The sequence below is a fragment of the Lathyrus oleraceus genome, chromosome 4 (genome assembly GCF_024323335.1).
Source record: "Lathyrus oleraceus cultivar Zhongwan6 chromosome 4, CAAS_Psat_ZW6_1.0, whole genome shotgun sequence".
NCBI classification, from domain to species: Eukaryota; Viridiplantae; Streptophyta; class Magnoliopsida; order Fabales; family Fabaceae; genus Lathyrus; species Lathyrus oleraceus.
Window position 1 is genome coordinate 125,065,514 of NC_066582.1, and position 20,081 is coordinate 125,085,594.

The 20,081-nt window shown below is 38.1% G+C and overlaps 1 protein-coding gene across 1 annotated transcript; it reads left to right on the top strand.

The window, feature by feature from the left end:
• Window positions 1-8,207: 8,207 nt before the first annotated feature.
• LOC127136333 (uncharacterized) lies at window positions 8,208-8,624 on the top strand. Its single transcript, XM_051062910.1, has one exon. The coding sequence runs from the start codon at window positions 8,208-8,210 to the stop codon at window positions 8,622-8,624; it is 417 nt and encodes a 138-aa protein (XP_050918867.1).
• The last annotated feature ends 11,457 nt before the right edge of the window (window positions 8,625-20,081 follow it).

Below are 20,081 nucleotides of genomic sequence, written 5' to 3' on the forward strand. Positions count from 1 at the left end.
GAAATTGGATGGGTATGATCTGTGTTAGATAATATGAATGAATGCTGTGTAAAAAATTGGACTGTGGAAGGTTGGATTTGAGAAATCTCGTAGCAGAGAAAAACCCATAGCAGATCTGGAATTGTGGTTTCTGGCCATACGCGTATGACACTAGGCCATACGCGTATGAGATGGCCTGGAGGGGAGGAGACTGGTGCTGATACGCGCCATACGCGTATACTTACGCGTAGCCTGTGAGTGGTACACGTATGGGGTGAGGCCATACGCATATGAATGAAGAAGATGATGTTTTAAACGTGGTTTTGTCTCTGTTGGTACGCGTATGGGAGAAGTGGTACGCGTATCATACGCGTATGAGACAGGCTATACGCGTATGGGCTTGGCTAGGAAATGTGCCATACGCGTATGGGCATGAGGCATACGCGTATGGGCAGAAGTTTGATTTTTCCTGAGCTGTTGTTGTGCAGTTTTGGTCGTTTCAGCTGAATGATGTAATTTAGCTGATGTATGATATAGTAGGGATCATTTCCCGTTGTTTTGGGCAGTACAGGTATTAGTAGAGTGTGCTAATACTGTGATTTATTATTTGGCATGACATGATATGATTCTGTGATATATATGCTGATGATGTATGATGGTATGCATAATGCTGTGAATATATCTATTATGTATGCGATTGTGGATGGACTGTTTATGGCTTAGAGTGTGAGCATATGTCCATTGTGGATTGTTGTTGATGTTTGCATGCTAGGTGATTTAGCGTGCATAGCATGGCCTTTATGGTGGTAGCTAATTCCCATGGTGAGGAATTAGTGAGTGAGTCACTAGGTCTCAAATGAGTGGGACTAGTGAGCTTGGTAGCCGTATCTGAGTTTGATCGGTGAGGTTGAACTATGTGTTCACGAATAGTCGGTACCGCATGCATGGAGTCTCATTTCATAATGTATGTATGGCGTATAATATGAATGGATGTATTCCAATATTATACGTGTGTTTTGTGTTTGTGTTGAGTATGATTATGAGTTGATGTTGCCGTTGCTGAATGTGTGATATGATTAGGGTGATGAAATGTGTTAATTTACTTAGCATTACATGATATTTTATAATGCTTATTATATCGATTGAGGAACTCACCCTTACAACTATGTTTCAGGTAACGTGCAGTGATTGAGTAGAAGCTAGTACGTGGAGTCTAGTGTAGTTCCTTAGTGGGTCATGCTCTGGTATATGTAACATCGGGACAGGATGTTTTACTTTGTTTTCATTTTTGGTTGTTGAACAACTTTACATGTAATGTGTTACATGGTTTGCATGTTGTTAGATTTTTATCCGCTGCGAATTGTGCAATGTTTTATTTTGATTAATAAATGAGCATGACAAGTTATTTTGGTGAATGGTGTGAAGTGTCAAGTGTGACACCCTGAAATTGCATATCTACTCTGATTTATATTTTGTTGTCTTAATTAATTATTGGGGTATTTTAGAAGGGTGTTACATGTATCCTTTATATGCAAGGCATCCATCTTTAGATTTTATAGCGATCAGTGAAAGTTTTGATACTACAGGGAGTCAAAGTGAGGATGCTAAGGAGTTGGAAGACCCCATGGAAGCAGAAAATCCTCTAATGGATATGGATAGAGATAAGGAATTGTCTCCCTTTAGGATTAACATTAGGGAATTTTTTCATGGTGTCAACTTCCTTGAGCTCCCCATGTTAAACCTAGAGACTTTAGATGCGTACATGGATTAGTTGAAAGCCTGTATTTATATTAAGGCCTATATGTGATTTCTTTGTTGTGGACCGAGTGACATCAAAGTTAGGTTCTTAGATAAAGTTCCATTAACACTCCAGCACTCACAATCATGAATTTTTATATGTTGACAGTGAGGCTGAGATGGTATAAAGGGGACATCAGACTCTTGAGCTCTTTGTTGACGCAAATCAATTCCCATGGGTGGAACAAGATGTCTTAGGTACATTGTCCATTTTTCAGCGAGGTGCATCATATAGAAAATGCATATTGGGATGTATGATTATCCTATAATTATGTGATTTTACATGTCCATCCTAACCATAGACTATGTAGTCGTTTTGGTGGGTGTGAGTTGCCTCTTCATGAATGTTTCTTCTCTAGAGCGAGGTTCATGCTTACTTTAACAAGTTTATGACCAAGGTCATGAATCACTTGAGAATTTCCCATTTGCAACTGTACCCCGTGAATTGGGCCTACATCAAGTTTTTATAGTATTGGTGTGAATACAAGAAGATGTCCTCACCCTAAAGCTCTTATTTCACCTTTTCAACATACAATGCACCTCAGCCATGAGAGACTGTGACCGAGGATTATTTTTCCTTTAGGAAGAGGAAGAATATATTTGAAGTGTATCTCGATAGTTTTAAGAATTTCAATGATAAATACTATCTAGTACCTCCCCCTCCCCACCTAGTCGCGATACCCATGAAACTTTGTATGTTATACTGGAGGAACATATGGATCATAGAGACTTCCTCCCGGGGTGAACCTCTTCTTCCCCTCAACATACCCCAATATCTCTGAATTGAGTGGACATGTTTCCTAAGTATTGAAGGGACAATAGTTTTTTTATAGGGTTCAGGCAAATATGTCTACAGGTCCCGTGGTCTATCTCTAAAGAAAGAGAGTTTAAAGGTTGGTCTTGTTGTATTTTAAAAAGATATAGGTTTTTCGGATGTATATGTTCTTTCCAATGGTAAGACCTTAAAATTAAGAAGTGACACATAGAAACCCACTTGTTGGTAGAGGGAACCACTATGGAAGAAAGGCGAAAAATATGCAATGAAGAGAGGAACTTTAGCTTATTCATCACTTTTAATAGCCTATTTTTCTTCACGTATTCATCATTTATTCTTTTGTCTTGCAAATAAAATGAGTGGACACGTTTCCCCAATATATCCGAAGTAAGTGGACACGTTTCCCAAGTATTGAAGGGACAATAATTTTTTTGTAGGGTTCAGGCAAATATATCTACATGTCCCGTGGTCTATCTCTAAAGAAAGAGAGTTTAAAGGTTGGTCTTGTTGTGTTCTAAAAAGATCTAGGCTTTTCGGATGTGTATGTTCTTTTCTAATGGTAAGGCCTAAAAATTAAGAAGTGACACATAGAAACCCACTTGTTGGTAGAGGGAACCACTATGGAAGAAAGGCGGAAAATATGCAATGAAGAGAAGAACTTTAGCTTATTCATCACTTTTAATAGCCTATTTTTCTTCACGTATTCATCATTTATTCTTTTGTCTTACAAATAAAATGAGTATTCTTGTATCATTATATTTATTAAGGGTCCACAAGAGGAGGCATAGAAAAATCGGTAAGGGGCAACAATATGACATATCTCCCTTGTCAGCTTCACTACTTCCCATTTATTGGAACGAAAGCTCATGATTTGGTCATGACGCCTATTTTTCATGTAACTCACATTTCTATGAAAATTTGGAGGTGATGTGTCTCTATCCATAATGGTATGGGATAGGGAGTCAAAAGGAGGTAGCTGCGTTCTCCAAAGAAATATGGATAATAACTACCCTTTTCCATGCTCTTTAGTGTTGTCATTCCTCTCTTATAACATAAGATCCAAGTCCAAAGGATTCCTAAAAATACATCCACCTTATGGTTGAGAAGAACAGTCAATCTCACCTAAAATCACCAGTATATAAAGCTTCTCACCTCCATGCATGAGATGGATTTAATACCATAATAACCTTAAAATCTCTGACAACCCTATAACATAAGGGTTTGTCACATATTGTACTTTTAGCAAGTACAATTCACACCTATCGTGGGGACCTCGTAAAACTGACTTTGGCCACATTCATCATCAATCATCAGTCATTTTTGTCACCTTCCCCTAGAGGATGCAATAATGAGGTTAAAATTTATTGTCAACACCATTGTCAAAGGTTTCATTGGAGAAATAGAATCCAATTCTTCTAGCAGACAATATTCCAGGAAAGGTTTTACGGCAAGATTCATATCCACCAACACCAAGGAAACCCTGGGAAAAGAGCCAGGGTCCAATATCACCTTATCAAGCAAAGATGTTGTCGACATTCTCTCTCATAACAATGTTCATGTGGTCATCACGTTGCAATATGAATATTGTGATATAAAGAGAGTATTGATCGACCATAGGAGTTCAAAAAATGTATTATTCTTGAGTGCCTTTCGAGAGCTATAGCTTGACACATATGACATCCAAGCACTCCAAGGTTCTCTGGTGGGTTTGTCAAGCGAATAAGCACATGTGAAAGATTATATAACGCTTGAAACTACATTTGGTTCAAATGCAGGTGTGAGAATGATCAAATTAAAATATCTTATGGTGGACACCTTGTCCCCATAAAATGCCATTTTGGGGCGGCCCACCCTTAACTTGTTGGGGGCAGCGTTGTTTACCTTTCATTTGAGCTTGAAGTATATACTACCTGACGGGTGAGTTGAAGTGGTCTAGAGGGACCAGAAAGTCGCCCAAGAGTGTTATCAAAATAGTTTAAAAATAAGAAAGAAGCATATCATCGAAAATGCTTCCCCATATCCAGGCGCACAAGAGGTTGATGCCGCAAGTCAGGATCCTAGGTTAGGGGAAGAAAATCAAAAGCTTACCCCCTCAAAATATCTAAAGAAGGTTTATATCGTTCATTTGGACCATCAAGTAACCAAGCTAGAAACCTTTCTATTTGATTCTGAAGAGGATAATATGGTCGCCCTTTTGAGAAGAAACATAGTTTTGTTCGCCTGGGCACTCTCTAACATGCTAGGGTGTAACATCCCAATTTTTAATTTTAATAATATTAATATTAATATTATTTTTATATTTATATAATAAATTTTAAACCTTAATTTATGTTGTTGCGTGTTTTATTTTATTAAATATACATTATTTAATTATTGTATAGAAATTAGTTTAATTTGGATTAATTAAAAAAAATAGATTTAATAATAAAACTAAGAAGTTAGGGTGGATTTGATAGGATGTGAGGGTGTGGTGAAATTTAAATAAAAAATTTAAAGATTTGATTTACATTTTATTAGATTAGGAGAATATTTGATTAAATAAAATAAAATAATAAAAATAAAGTTAGTGAGAGTGTTAAGAGAATTGAAGGGTGAGAGAAGTAAAAAGGGATTTTAAGTTAAATAAATAGATAAAGTGAGGATTAGAAGCGGGGATCCTGAAATTGCGGAATTGAGATAAGAGGAAGAAAAGGAGAGGGGCGGATCTATGAGAATTCAAAGAGTGAGAGGAAAAATCCAAAAATTGAGAAAAATTCATCGATCTTCAAATCTTAAGGTAAGGGGAAAACTCTTTACAATATGATTGTTTAAGCAGTCGGATAGTGAGAGATCCTTACTTTTCTATCTTTTCCTTCTTCTTTTATCTATAATTGATGTTTATGGTCAAAAAGTGTTTGGGCAAAACTCCTTGAGAACGATGGATTCATTGATAAAGTAAGATTGATGTGATAATTTTATTGACGCCCTAAGACAAAAATATGAAATTGAAATAAGTGTATTCCATTTGTGTTTGACGTGTTATCTCCGAGTCATTATTCGATTTTTAACTTTACATTTGTATTAGATTTAGTTTATCTAGAATTTCCATGATTATGATAGATATTTACGAATTTCATGTTAAGGAAACCTATGAACTAGTTGCTGCATATGGTTGGATTAGAATGCTATTAAAATGTTACTGGTATTTAGATCATACTAAGATAGTAGACCAGCAGATGTGGTGGACAAGATTGAGTGAATATCAACTCTTCATAATTTAATAGAAGTAATTTCAAGTATAACAATATAAGTTTGATCATGTGATAAAGATACTCGATATCAATATTTTCAAAAGTGGACCAACGAAACCTTGAGGTTATGGTTTAATTATAATTGAATTAGATGATTAATTAAAAAATAGTAGTAAGTATTAATAAAGTAAAATAAATATATACAAGTATGCAAAAACAATAGAAACCGGTTGAAACCACATTTACGGTTCGAATAGTGATTGTCTAACAAAGAGCTTTTCATATGGGATGTTGGCAGTAAAAATCTTTATAATTTAATGGTCTTGTTGGATTATCTAATTTTGAAAAAAGTGAATTCAATCAAAACTTTAGTCTATGTTCTAAAGTTGGCAGATTAGCGTGATTCACTAATCACTCTTGTTTCTCATAGCTTGAATGACATATATGAAGGTCTGAAAATAATAATGCTCTTTTGAGAAAACACATATTTAAGCTCATAACTTTAGGTTGTAACTTGCTTCTAGTTTTCTCATTGATTTAACATTAACTATCCTTCAAATACTTGAGTAGTTTTGAGTTCAGTGACTGTTCTCTGCGTGTTGATGAGTTTTGAGTCATATTTTTATTTGTTTAAAGTCATTTGATATATTTAGAATTGGAGTTGAAGTTATATGATACCCTAGAATTGAATTTGGAGTCTTTTGACATTATAAAGCTAATTTTTTAGTTATATTATTATTTGAGTCAGACCACCATCCAATAAAGTTCAACTTAATCATGGAAGAGTTGTCAATTGAGTAATTTAAAGTTATTTTAGAGCTGTGAAGGTTATTATAGAGTTACTTAGAGTTCATTTCGAGAATTCTTTTGAGTTATATATATATATATATATATATATATATATATATATATTATATATATATATATATATAATATATATATATCTATATATATATATATATATATATATTATATATATATATATATATATATGGTTAATCTTTGATGCGTTGTGAGTATAAATTGCTGAGTAATAACATAACTTTACTTTGATTAATTTTGAGTAATAATATAATTATTAAAATTTAATTATATGAGTATTTTGAATTGAGTAATTCAGAGGTATTACAGTGTGACCTTATATTAGCGAGATTATGGTTCAAAGAGGAACCTGTTTGAGTATGAGTTTTGAGAATAAGTTTGTTGTTTTTTTTAGTTTTGTGATTGTTGTTGTCATGTTCATGCATACTTGTATACTAGAGTTAGGTAAGACTTTGGTCCAATGAGGTCAGGTTCAGAAAGGAACCATGATGATCTCACGTTCAGACAGGGACACAATTCAGAGAAGAACCAGAGACATGGATGAATCAGTAACACAACTCTGATGCCCCAAAAACCCAATACCACATGCATATTGGAGAAGGAGTGTAGGGCATTATGCATTGCATTATGATTATTGTTATTGTTTGTGAACTATATGTTGGAATGATATTATATGTTTGTGATAACTATCATGTTGTTTAATTTTACCATTAACATTTGTAAAGCTACTCTCACCCTTTTTTTATTGTTGTGGCTCGTTATACCTATGTTGCAGATACATGTAGTGAGTAGTAGTTGTTGAGTTGGGGAATAAATCTTGTAGCCATCTTCTTTATTTATATTTCGTTTAGTTCCGCATTGTCGCTCTGATATGTAACATTGAAACGAGATGTGTGTCGATTTCTGTTTTGTTTTGTGGGACTATTTCCCTTATGATTGAGTATTAAACTTTCGCTTTGAAATTATTCAGTTAAACTCGTTTGAGATTATCCGTTGCGTATTTTTGAAAAAGATTTGAGAAGTATATTTGTTTTAAAAGAGATGTGTGACACCCTTGGTTCTTAAGCGTGTTTTATCCTTATGATTTTAAGTAAATAAGAGTCGTGAGGTTTTTAGGGTGTTACATATTGATATCAGAGCAGGACGATCCATTCGGCCAGGTTGTGAACTAGTTGTCATCCTTTGTGCGCGACATGTGTGCGAACACTGTCGACAACTTGTTTTGTTTAATGTTATTTGCTTTATTGCTTTCGATTATGTAATCTATATTGGGTGATTGTGGAGAAAGAAATGGCTGGAGGTAGAAATGAAGAAGCCATTTCTGAATATTTTCAAGCAATGGCTTAGGCTATGATTCAAGAAAACACGACCTTGTAGGTGAATGAGAATAATCTGAATGGAGGTGCTGACGAATTTTGTAGGCTAGGGAAGTTTCAGAGGAACAATCTCCCTACCTTTAAGGTAAAATATGATCTAGGAGGTGCCTAGACATAGCTTCGAGAGATTGCGAATATTTTTTCGGGTTATGGCTTGGACTAGTTCCCGGAAGGTGTTGTTTGGTACTCACATGTTGTTAGAAGAGGTTGGATAATGCGCATCAAAGAATGGAAGCTGATGGTACTGAGATTACTTGGACTTCGGTCAGAATTGAATTCCTAGAGAAGTATTCCCCGGATGATATGTTTAATAAGAAAGATATTGAGTTCCTTGAGCTGAAACAATTAAACATGATTGTTGATGAGTACGTTGCTAAGTTTGAAGAGCTACTGAGATTTTGTACACACTATAATGGCGTGTCGGTTGAAGGGTCAAAGTGCCTCAAGTTCGAAAGTGGCTTGCATCCAAAAATAAAAAATTTCATTGGTTATAAAGAGATTCATCGATTCTCTGTGCTAGTGAACAAGCACATGATATATGATGAAGATGACAGGGCTATATATACTCACTACAAGAGTGTTAATGAGAATAAGAATGAAAACAAGAGTCGTGGCAAGCCATATGCGATTCTAATTGCTAAATAAGATCATAAGTCTAAACGGAAACCGCATAAGCGAATGGAATAATTGGAGGAGGTGCTCCTACTTCTCTTAAATGTTTCAAATGCGGTGTGTTGGGTTATCGTGCTTCAAAATGTACTACTGTGAAGTGTTTCAAGTGTGAGAAGCTGGGACATCGTACTACTAAATACAGGTATGAGGTTGTGACATGTTTCAACTACGGAGAACCAGGACATGTTCGTACATAGTGCTAGAAACTGAAGAAAACTCAATAAAGTGAAAAAGTCTTTGCTTCGGGTGGATCGGAAACTTATGGGTCTGATAAATTGATTTGTGGTGCGTGTCTTATAAGTGGTGTGTATTTAGTTTCATTTTTGCTTTGGGTGGATCAAATGCTTTGGTTTGGGGATTGTGTGATCAAGTCTCCATTTAGGTTCGAAATTAACCCTCTATTAAAATCTCAAAGGTTCTTAGTAAGCCCGTGATTAAACTAAGTTTTGGTTAAAGCTCAACCTGTAATAAAAGCTTGATTCAATTTGAGATCATCCATATGGTAAAATCTTATAGATTCTTGGTTAGCCCGGTATAAAACCATGTTCCGATTTACAAGCTCAACCCGATGTTAAAAGATCTTCAAGGTTCAAGATTAGCCTCTGCAAAATCATTGTTTGAAACTTGAAGACTAATTGCTCAAAGTTTCTTGTGTAAAGGTGGCTAACCGCTTCGATCTGTCGTTTGGTAGGAATACTTGCCGTTTTTTTCCATTTTTTTCTTTTGGTTGGAAGTTAGCCATAAAATTCATTTTTCTTGTATAGAGGGGTTCGAGAGTCCAATCTACTAAAATCTCTTAAGTTTATTGGATATTCTCAAGATTAAATTTTGGGGACATAGCTAAGTCGTTTTGAATTGAACTTATATAATTATTGGTGTTCTTCGCTTTCCCTTAAACTCTTTATATTTTCATACTTTACTTTCTGCAATTTATTTTTCCGCTGCTCAATTCTAGATCTTTTCTAAAAATATTTCCAAACTCCGGAAAAATAAATTGCAGAAAGGATAATTACCCCCCCCCCCCCCCCCCCCCCACCCTCTTGTATGTGAATTCACATGTCCAACAAGACTGAACGAGAGAGGATGAAGGTAGGATAAAGCACTTACCAATTCTTAGTTGTAGGATGAAACATGATGAAATCCTTGTGTTCCTATTCAAGGGCTGCTCTTGATGATGAAGGTGGATGATGAGATCTTTAACTTCTCTCTCTCTCTCTCTCTCTCTCTCTCTCTCTCTCTCTCTCCTCCTAAACAGTACCTCTCAAATGGAAAGGAATGAGAGAAATTCTGATTTTCTCTCTTATGCCACGAATATATATATTATATATATATTATATATATATAATATATATATATATATAAATTTTTCTCCACCATTGATTCCTAAAGATTGGTATAATTCGTCAAAAGTTTGGGTTCTTGCTTCACACTCCGCCTTCTTGGTCTCGTTCTTAGCTTTCTTATACTTTTCCCAAGTTTTAACATTTTTACACTTAGACCATTATTTAAGACAATCCTTTTTAACTCTAACTTTACCCTGAACACTTTCATTCCACTACCAAAATTCTTTATCCTTAGGTCCAAAACCTCTTGATTATCCCAATGTCTTTTTAGCTACTTTTTTTAATCTTTTGGGTTAGCTTGTTCCACATATCATTTGCACTTCCTTTTAGTTGTTCAAACTCTCCTTTCAATATCTTATATTGCAAACTTCCTTGTTTTTCACCCTTCAAATACCACCATTTTATCTGTGGCGCTTCCACATGATTTATTATCGTAACTCTCCTCGTGATTCTTACATCCATAACCAATACTCTATGTTGGATAGTCAAGCTCTCCCCCCGGAATAACTTTATAATCCAAGAAAATCTTCAAATAAGACTTCCTAATAAGAAAGTAATATATTCGATAATATGTCATCTCACTCTTATATGTGATAAGATGCTCATTTCTTTTTTTAAACCAAGTATTAACTATAGTAAGATCAAAGGCCACCAAAAACTCTAAGATGGATTTACCCACATTTACCTCCAAGAAGTCATATCCCTCATGCACGCCCTTAACACCTTTTGATATGTGTCATACGGTGAACTGGACTTTTTTGTGGTTTTAATCGCAATGTCGCGGTTAGCAAGAGTCGCCACCGACTTTTCTTTTATCCAATAAGGAAAGGTGGAAAAGAACAGGAAAAACCTTAATTTAGATTTTGGGTTCGGGAGGTACATTATACAAAGGGAAGGTGTTAGCACCCTTTGTATCCATGGTTATCCATGGGCTCTTAATTGCTCGATCACTTATATTATTTTTGTCTAAAAAAAAGTGTTTGTGAATTGTTTAGAAAAATTGTTTTGAAAAGAGAATTTAACTTTGTAATGATTCTTGTATGAATGTATACAAAGTGGTTATCCCGTTTTAGTTTTGAAAATTGTTTAGAAAAATATAACTCGGTAATGATTCTAGTATGAATGTATACCAAGTGGTGATTTTCTAAAGGCATTTTGAAAGGTGTGAGGTGCAAAAAAATATTTTAAGTTGTGAGCCAGCAATTAAGAGTTATACCGACCCAAGGTCTTTACGGGCATTTCCTATCCTTATGAGGGTAAAACTGTCCTTATTATTGAGAAATAAGTAGTTTTATCCTTTGGATGTAAAAGGGTCATCGTAGGGTCATCGATTGGTCATTGAAGGCAACAGTTACGAGGATACCTTAGCATTCGAATGGACTATCATCATTTAACCGTAGGCAACATCGGAGGGTCATCGAGGGACAAAGTTGTATATTCGAAGGCAACATCCGAGGGACTATAATTTATTTTATGATGATTTAACCGAAGGGTCTTTGCTAAGGGTATCCCCACGTTCGCGGGACATGACCGTAATATCGTAATCGTAAGGCAACAAAGAGAAGTCCAAGATCACTTATTCAAAGGCAAAGTTTTACAATTAATTATATAATTAGGATGAAACTCCACATTAAAATTATTAAAAATAATATATTAAAAAATTAATACATTAGAAATTAATACATTAAAAATTAATTTAGGGTGAAATTCCACAAGGGTATCCCACAAATAAAGTGGAATACCTAGCCAATAACCTTTTCCTGGGATATGTGAACCTTTACGAAACTCAAAAAAAAGAAACATGTCAGAACACCAAATCAGGGTGCAATCGAAGATTACACCGGAGAAATATCACAACAATAAATAGGATATGATGAATAATGCATGGCTATGATAAAAACATAAAAAAAAACAGACTAGAAGAATCAGGTACTGTCTCGTTCGCCTCTGCCTCGCCTAGCGAAGGCCACGGATTTTGAATTTGAAAACAGCCCCATGTTAGGAACTTTGAATTTTATGGCATTTTATCACAGGAATAACATGGTCAAACATTCAGGGTATTCAGGCATATTTAAATTCCCATACGAAAGCAAATTATATATCAACATTTAATCATGATGCATTATATATGTAGATATGGCCAATTGAAAGTATAAACAATAGAGATACGCAAACCTGTTTGCCAATTCAAGGTTGAAGGGATTGACCACTTGTAGTATCGGAATAAGTTAGGCAGCGGGAATTGGACGGCGATGGCTTCGGTGCAGATGGGCTGCCTTCAGGGTTTCTTTACTCTGAATTCTCCGGGTAGGCAGGGTTCCTATGCCAAAGTTTCTATCCGTCCTTCTCTGTTCTCTCTCTTTCTTTTTCCTCAAGGTTTTGTTCCAAGGAAACCTCAGAGTGTTTTGCTTCTCTTCCTTCTTTCTCCAGTAAATCTCTCAGTGTAAACTCCAAGTCTAACTCCCCCTACTGAAACTTCAGTATTTATAGACTAATTTCGTGGGTAATGGGCTTGGAATGAGGGAGACCCAAGTCCAAAATAATTTGTTATATTTTATTTATTTATTTATTTTAATTATTTAATTAATTAATTAATTAATTAATTAATTAATTAATTAATTAAAAAAAAAAATTCTTCTCTCTCTTTTTTCTTTTTTTTTTTTTTCGTTTTTTTTTTTCGTTTTAGGAAAAATGATGGGTAATTTTTGGGGTATGACAGCTGCCCCTGTTCAATATTCTTGAACCGAGAGAGTTAGGATGGCGTGTATGCCATTCGTGGTCTGGAGGTGGAAGATTATTGAACACTAGAATGCCCCAAAAATTTGCACTTGAGAATCGACAGTTGGTCTTGATGGAGATGGGCTTAAAGATGCCATCCGGGAGGTTTGATGATGAAAGCTTCAGATCGCGCCGCATATTAGGCCAATTTGAAGACATGGGTGCCACATTGGGTCGTACGTTAGACCGTATAATGAGTCATCCATTAGGCTGCCGACTTCACTGGGGAGTCGGAGTGTGTCATGTGCGGTTGGGGATAAAGGATCAGAATGGACCATACGCTAGATCGTATCAGAGTTGCAGAATGAGCCGTACGTTAGGCTGAATCTGATGACGAAAGGGGTAGTCGTACGTTAGACTACACTTCAGAAATGTACCGTATGTTAGGTAGCATCTGAGGGGATGGACATCCGAACGGGTCGTACGTTAGACCGTCGCAGAATGAGTCGTCTGTTAGGTCGCATCTGATGATGAAAGCGGTAGTCGTATGCCAGACTACACTTCAGAAATGTACCGTATGTTAGGTAGCATCTGAGGGTTGTAAGATCCAAACGGGTCGTACGTTAGACCGCGTTGGGGTTGTTGAAGTTCAGAATGGATCGTACGTTAGATCGTATCCGAGTTGTAGAATGAGCCGTCCGTTAGGCTGCATCTGAAAAAGAAAGTAGTCGTACGCTAGACTACACCCCTGAATGTACCGTACGCTAGGCAGCATCTGAGGATTTGAAGGTCCAAATGGGTCGTACGTTAGACCGCATTGGAGTTGCTGAAGAAGTCATATGTTGGGCTGAATCAGAATGAACCGTACGTTAGGCTGTATCTGATAACCTGTATATGTTGTACTTGCAATAAATGTCTGGGATGGGCTTAGAGATGCCATCGTTAGGAGGATATCGAAGTGTTGTCAGAATGAATGTTCCCATGAACTGTATTTGAAATATGTATCTGAATCTTGAATGTGATTGATAAAGGTGTCTGTCTGAATGAACCTTCTACTTTGACTATATCAGGAGGATAATTAACCTGCAAAGAAAAAGTTAGCTTCATGCTATGTCATGATGCATGAGATGTTTCGTGTTATGCTAAAATAAATGTGAATGTTGTATGCATGCGTATGCTGTGAAAGGATGTAATGAATGAGTTATGCGTATGAGAAGTTCTGCTTGGGGACTCTACTGGGGAAAATAAATCCCCATCTACTGATTGGAGATATTTGTAACGATGACCCTTTCTCGGCAGGGGGTTCTTGATTCTGTCTGATGGTAGAAATATTCCACAGATCTTGGCTGAGGATGGATGAGATGATCAATCTGTCTGATGATGCCGACCTCTGTTGGGGAGTAACTGGCTGTGCCGGGGAATACTGCTAATTTCTTCTGAGGAATAACAGACTTGCTGGGGGAATAGAATTGGTAGCGGATTCATTGGGAGCATGATTAGACCTTTTCCTTGATCCTGAAGTCGGGTAGTAATTGCTATTGCTATTCTATGCATGTATTTTGGTAAACATTTATCATATTCAAATGCACATATTAATTCAAATTAAATCAATGGACATTTACGCAAACAAAACAGAAAAAGTAAAAACAAAAGCATCTTTTTTGAATGAATTGTATTGATTTTGAAAGGAGGCCTATAAACAGGCAATTTGTGTACAAGGAGACAGAAATCCTAGTAAGAGGAAATTGTCGAAAACAAAGAGAAAGCTATGTGGAAGAAGTCCTATTGATTTTAAGCCTACTACTGTCATTATGTCTTCGAGCATCTCATCCCTTGCTGTCGGATAGAAGTGATTGGCTTGGTCAGTCCCTCGAACTTGGATGAAAGTTGACTGAGAACGGGACATAGTCATACGCTTTAATCCCTAATTTTTGCCTGGACCGCCTTTTCAGGTTTTCAGTCCACCAGGATACCCTTTTTTGCCCAAGCCGCCTTTTCAGGTTTTCGACTTGCCGGGTGTACATTTTTTTTATATATCCCTAATTTTTGCCCGAACCCTTTTGGTTCGCCGGGATGCCCTTACTTTTGCCTAGATACGTCGATCTAGCGGGTCTCTTTTATGCGTAGTATTTTTTAACTATGTCCGCGTTCACGGGATGTGGGAAGTCTTCACCATCCATAGTAGCGAGTATCATGGCTCCACCAGAGAATACCTTCTTAACCACAAATGGCCCTTCGTATGTGGGAGTCCATTTGCCTCTGGGGTCAGTTTGTGGTAGGATGATGCGTTTGATTACCAAGTCGCCAAGTTGGTACACCTGTCTCTTAACTCTTTTGTTAAATGCCTGGGTCATGCATTTCTGATATATCTGCCCATGACAAACAGCCGCAAGTCTCTTCTCATCAATCAGATTTATCTGATCGAGTCGAGTCTGAATCCATTCATCTTCATCTAAGCCCGCCTCTTTCATGATTCTTAGAGAGGGAATCTGAACTTCCACTAGTAAGATGGCTTCCATTCCATAGACTAAAGAGAACGGAGTTGCCCCTGTCGTAGTGCGCACTGAAGTGCGATAACCGTAAAGAGTAAAGGGTAACATCTCATGCCAGTCTTTGTATGTTACTGTCATTTCTTGCATGACCTTCTTGATATTGTTAGCAGTCCCCACGGCGCCGTTCATCTTTGGCCGGTACGGAGAAGAGTTATGGTGTTTTATTTTGAACTGCGTGCAGAGTTCAGTAATCATCTTGTTGTTCAAATTAGTACCATTGTCAGTGATAACTCTTTCAGGAGACAGCAGGTTTCTCAAATAGGTATTTGATAGAATCCATCTTAGAAGTCAATAAGGTGGTATGATTCAACATATACTGTCTTAGTCGGCGAGCAGCCCAGGCCAAAGCACAGCAAGCTTTCTCGGGCTGTGAGTATCTTGTTTCACAGTCGGTACCTTTTGCTAAGGCAGTATATGGCATGCTCTTTTCGACCAGACTCGTCATGTTGCCCCAACACACCTCATTGAATTTTCTAACACGGTCAAATACGTAATTAAAGGTCTTCCTTCAACTGGTGGCATCGGAACTGGAGGTTCTTGGCGATATTTCCTGATTTTGTCATAAGCTTCTTGGCATTCATCATTCCATACCATCTCTTGATTTTGTCTCAGTAATTTGAAGATGGGTTTGCAGGTAGAAGTCAAGTGTGGAATGAATCGGGCAATGTAATTCGAGTGCCCCAAGAAACCTCTGACTTCTTTCTTGTTTATTTCAGTACCCAGATTTACAATTTCAATTGATTCCTCATGCGGCTGTATAGTCTTTTCTTCTTGCAGTAGTCGGGCAAGTTCTCCAGGGACTTCACAATCTTCCTCGCTTCCATCCTCGGCTTGGTAGATCGGATTTTCAAAGTCATAATGAACAGTAGCAGAGTCATTACCAACAGGATCCAGAGTGGATATGGATCGGCAAATTGTTACGTGAGTGTGTGCAAGAAACATAGCTTGTTTGAAAAATGACAGGAAAGATAAAGAGCGCAATATTTGAATGCAAAAAGTCCATTGATCTATTGAATATGAATATGCTTATGAAAATGACAAACCCCTAACAAATTAGCCATTGTGCCTCGGGCATAGACACAATGCTTTAAGAAGTTTGATTGTAAAAGAAAATTAAAATTTGCAATTCTAGAATAAACAATAACAATTACTCCTGACTAAAGGAAATCGGGATAATGTCTTCAGTCTTCCAATTGTTGAGTCCGTCACCAATTGTTGGGAAAATCCAGCTATCCAAGTCGCAATCACTATCAGCATCTTCCATAGCATTAATCTGATTTTTGACTATCTTTCCAGAGTTAAACCCCAGGCCAGCTTTATCAGACTTGTACGGTACATTGATCAGTTGACCCCAACCAGCACGATCACCATTTTCAATCGCGGCTTGAGCATCTTTCAGAGAGATCATGACAGGGGGAGCACGAACAACCTTGGGCACAAGGGGAGTTGGCTTAAGGACAGGACTGGGTGGAGGAACCACTTCAAATGACTGAGAAGGAGTCTCAAAGAATTCACCATCCATCTCGACGTATTTGAAGGCTTGCACACTACTGACAATATACTCTTCTTCTCCACATACAGTGACAACCATGCCTGCTATTGGATACTTCAGCTTTTGATGAAGCGACGAAGCTACCGCACCTGCCCCATGGATCCAAGGGCGCCCCAACAAGCAGGAGTAGGCGGGACGAATGTCCATCACGTGAAAGGTAGTGTTGAAGACTTGAGGTCCTATCTTGATAGGGAGAACCACTTCACCATAGACAACACTCTTCGCACCATCGTAAGCACGCACCACAACATCACTAGGTTTCAGTTCAATGCCTTTGTAGTCAAATTTATCAACAACTTTCGGGAGCACATTCAAGGAAGAGCCGTTGTCGATCAACACGTGAGCCAGGGTGATCCCCTCACACTCGATGGAGATATGCAGAGCTTTATTGTGATTCTTTCCTGCTGGCGTCAGGTCAGCATCGGAAAAGCCTAGGCCATTGTCAACAGTCAAATTAGCAACATAATGTTCGAATTGATCGACGGATGTTTCTTGAGGCACATGAGCGGTCTTCAAGAATTTCATCAATGCATTGGCATGGGATTCAGAGGATAATAACAAGGACAACATTGAGATTTTAGACGGAGTATGCCCCAATTGTTCCACTACATCAAAATCGCTCTTACGGATGATTTTCAGCATCTCTTCCATTTCCTGTTTGGCAACATCTTCAGAAGTAACTTCGACCGATGTCTCTGACTGAGGAGGATTGACTGGTCTTTTTCCTCGAATTTCGGGAGCGGGAGGTGAGATTTCTGGGGAGTAGATCCTTCCACTTCGAGTAACTTTACTAGTCCCCACAATATCATTAGGATTAGCAGAACTACCAACTTGCTTTATGCCATGGATGTAAACGTCGCCTCCATAGTTCCACGGAATAGCTTTGCTGGAGGAATATGGCACGGGGCCAGGTGCGGTAATAATCAGGGGAGCCACTTTGGGCTCAGCGGTAATCTTCACAGGCACTCTAGTAGCGGTAATCTTCACTGGAGCTTTGGACCTAGCAATCACAGATACCTCTTCAATAGAGTTGTCCACCTTAGGAACCCTTTCAAATAGAATTGTACGATCATCCATCAGCCGTTGAATGCCGTTCTTCAACTTCAAACAATCATTGGGTCGGAGTACACAGAGATCGCAATCTTCAGCACAACCTGGAAATAAACCAGCTTGCAATAAATTCTTCTTAACGATCAGGAGAGGAGATGCTAAATCAGCAACGTCAGTAACGTGAGAATTGTCGTCCACAACATTAACATTCTGGTCATGATTAGGCATAGGTGCTGTGATGACATTGGGGGTCGCCGGAGGATCAAATTCAATTTCTCCAGCGTCGATCATATCCTGAATCTTGTTCTTCAACAACCAGCAATCATTCGTATCATGCCCGGGGCTATCGGAGTGATAGGCACACCTGGCGTTGGGATTATAACGAGGAGAAGTAGTGTTGGGATTTGCAGGAGGGCCTCTGAGGGTAATCAAATTGGCCTTTAACATACTCTGCAGTGCTTGGGTTAAAGTCATATTGATCTTGGTAAACTGTCTTCTCGACCTGTCTTGTCTGTGTTGGAAGTTCTGAGATGGCGGTGCGGCAATTGTAACTGCCCCAACAGTATGGTCACGATTCTTCTTGTTATGCTTCCTCTCACTGTACACAGCATTTGATTCATTCTTTCCCTGATAGGACTTTTTGGTGCTTGCAGAAGTAGCTGCCTGTATCTTTCCACTTCGAATGCCGCTTTCAACCCGTTCACCTGTCAAGATAAGTTCAGTGAAACCTGACGAGGAACTTCCCAGTAGATGGCTGTAGAATGGGCCAGTCAGTGTACCCATGAACATGTCCACTAACTCTCGATCAGTCATAGGGGGTTTGACTCTGCCAGCCAAATCTCTCCACTTTTGAGCATATTCTTTGAAACTTTCTTTAGAGCCCATAGTCATATTTTGTAGCTGTAGCCGAGTAGGCGCTAACTCAGAATTATACTGGTAGTGCTTGTAGAAAGCTGTTGCTAAATCAGTCCATGTGCGGATGTTAGAGCTCTCAAGCTGATAATACCACTCTAACTGTGTGCCAGACAGACTCTCTTGGAAGAAATGGATCCACAGTTTCTTATCAGTAGTGTGCGGCTGAATCTTTCTCACATAAGCCCTTAGATGCATCTGAGGACAAGAGGCACCATCATACTTAGTGAAAATGGGAACCTTGAATTTGCGGGGAATGACCACATCAGAGACCAGACCCAAGTTTTCGAAATCCAGACCGGGCACTTTCTGCCCCTCCATAGCTAGCATACGTTCTTCCAGCAACTTGTACTTATCATCCTTCGGAGAGTACTGTTCATGTTCATAATCTTCATCGTCGTCCTCAGAATTGACGAGATTAGGATTCTCATCTTCCGAATCATTCTCGGTCTCTTCTTCTGAATCCTTCGGAATTCTAATCTTGACTCCTGTAACCTGTCCCTTAAGCCTTCTCCCCGGGTTGATGTAACCCACAGGTTTCTGGTCCTTCTTCTTCTCCATCAAAAGAGCTTTCAGTTCTTCCTGCCCCTTAGATAAGCTCAGCATCATTTCCTGGAATTGAGCATTCTGGGCCTGGAGATCTTTGACAGTTTGTTCGAGAGCCATTGTTCAATCTGTTTGAATCTGCTGGAATCTGTTTGATAGGAAAATCGTGAGAACACTGATCCTTTAGAATACCTGTTATGCGATGCAATGCAATGTATGAAATGTTTTCAAGGACTTTCGGGATTTAACTTTGCATAAACTAACAAAAAGAATTTTTTTTCTTTTCTCTTTTGTTTTTGCTTGTTTTTTGTTTTTTCTGTTTTTTTTTTAGCAGAGTTAAATCCCTAAATCCTTGAAATGGTTAGTACAATGCCATGATGTTATGATGTTATGTTGTTATGATGTCATGTTGTTAGATAAATAACAAGCACAAGCAAGTCACACAACAATCATTCCTAGGTTTTAAGGCTTGCGTGAGTTCCATAGGTAAATACCCTCCCCACTGAAGTTTGGTTGGTTCAACCTGTCTTAGAATAGTAACCGGGTTCTAGAAGGATCTCAAATCATTGACCTTTCCTTAAGTCCACTTCAGTGCAACACCAAGTGGTTGACCGAAGCTTCCCTAAAGTCCAATCTCAAAGAGTGTAGTATCGAGTCTCAACCAACTCCAGTCGGAACCGAGGCCAGTTATCTCACTACTTTCTAATGGCCAGGATGAGTCAATTAGGGTTCTAAAGGTCTGGTTAATGCTTTTATG

Bases quoted from the DNA above. Each gene is read 5' to 3' on its own strand.
- LOC127136333 (XM_051062910.1), top strand. From the start codon at position 8,208: ATGGAAGCTGATGGTACTGAGATTACTTGGACTTCGGTCAGAATTGAA.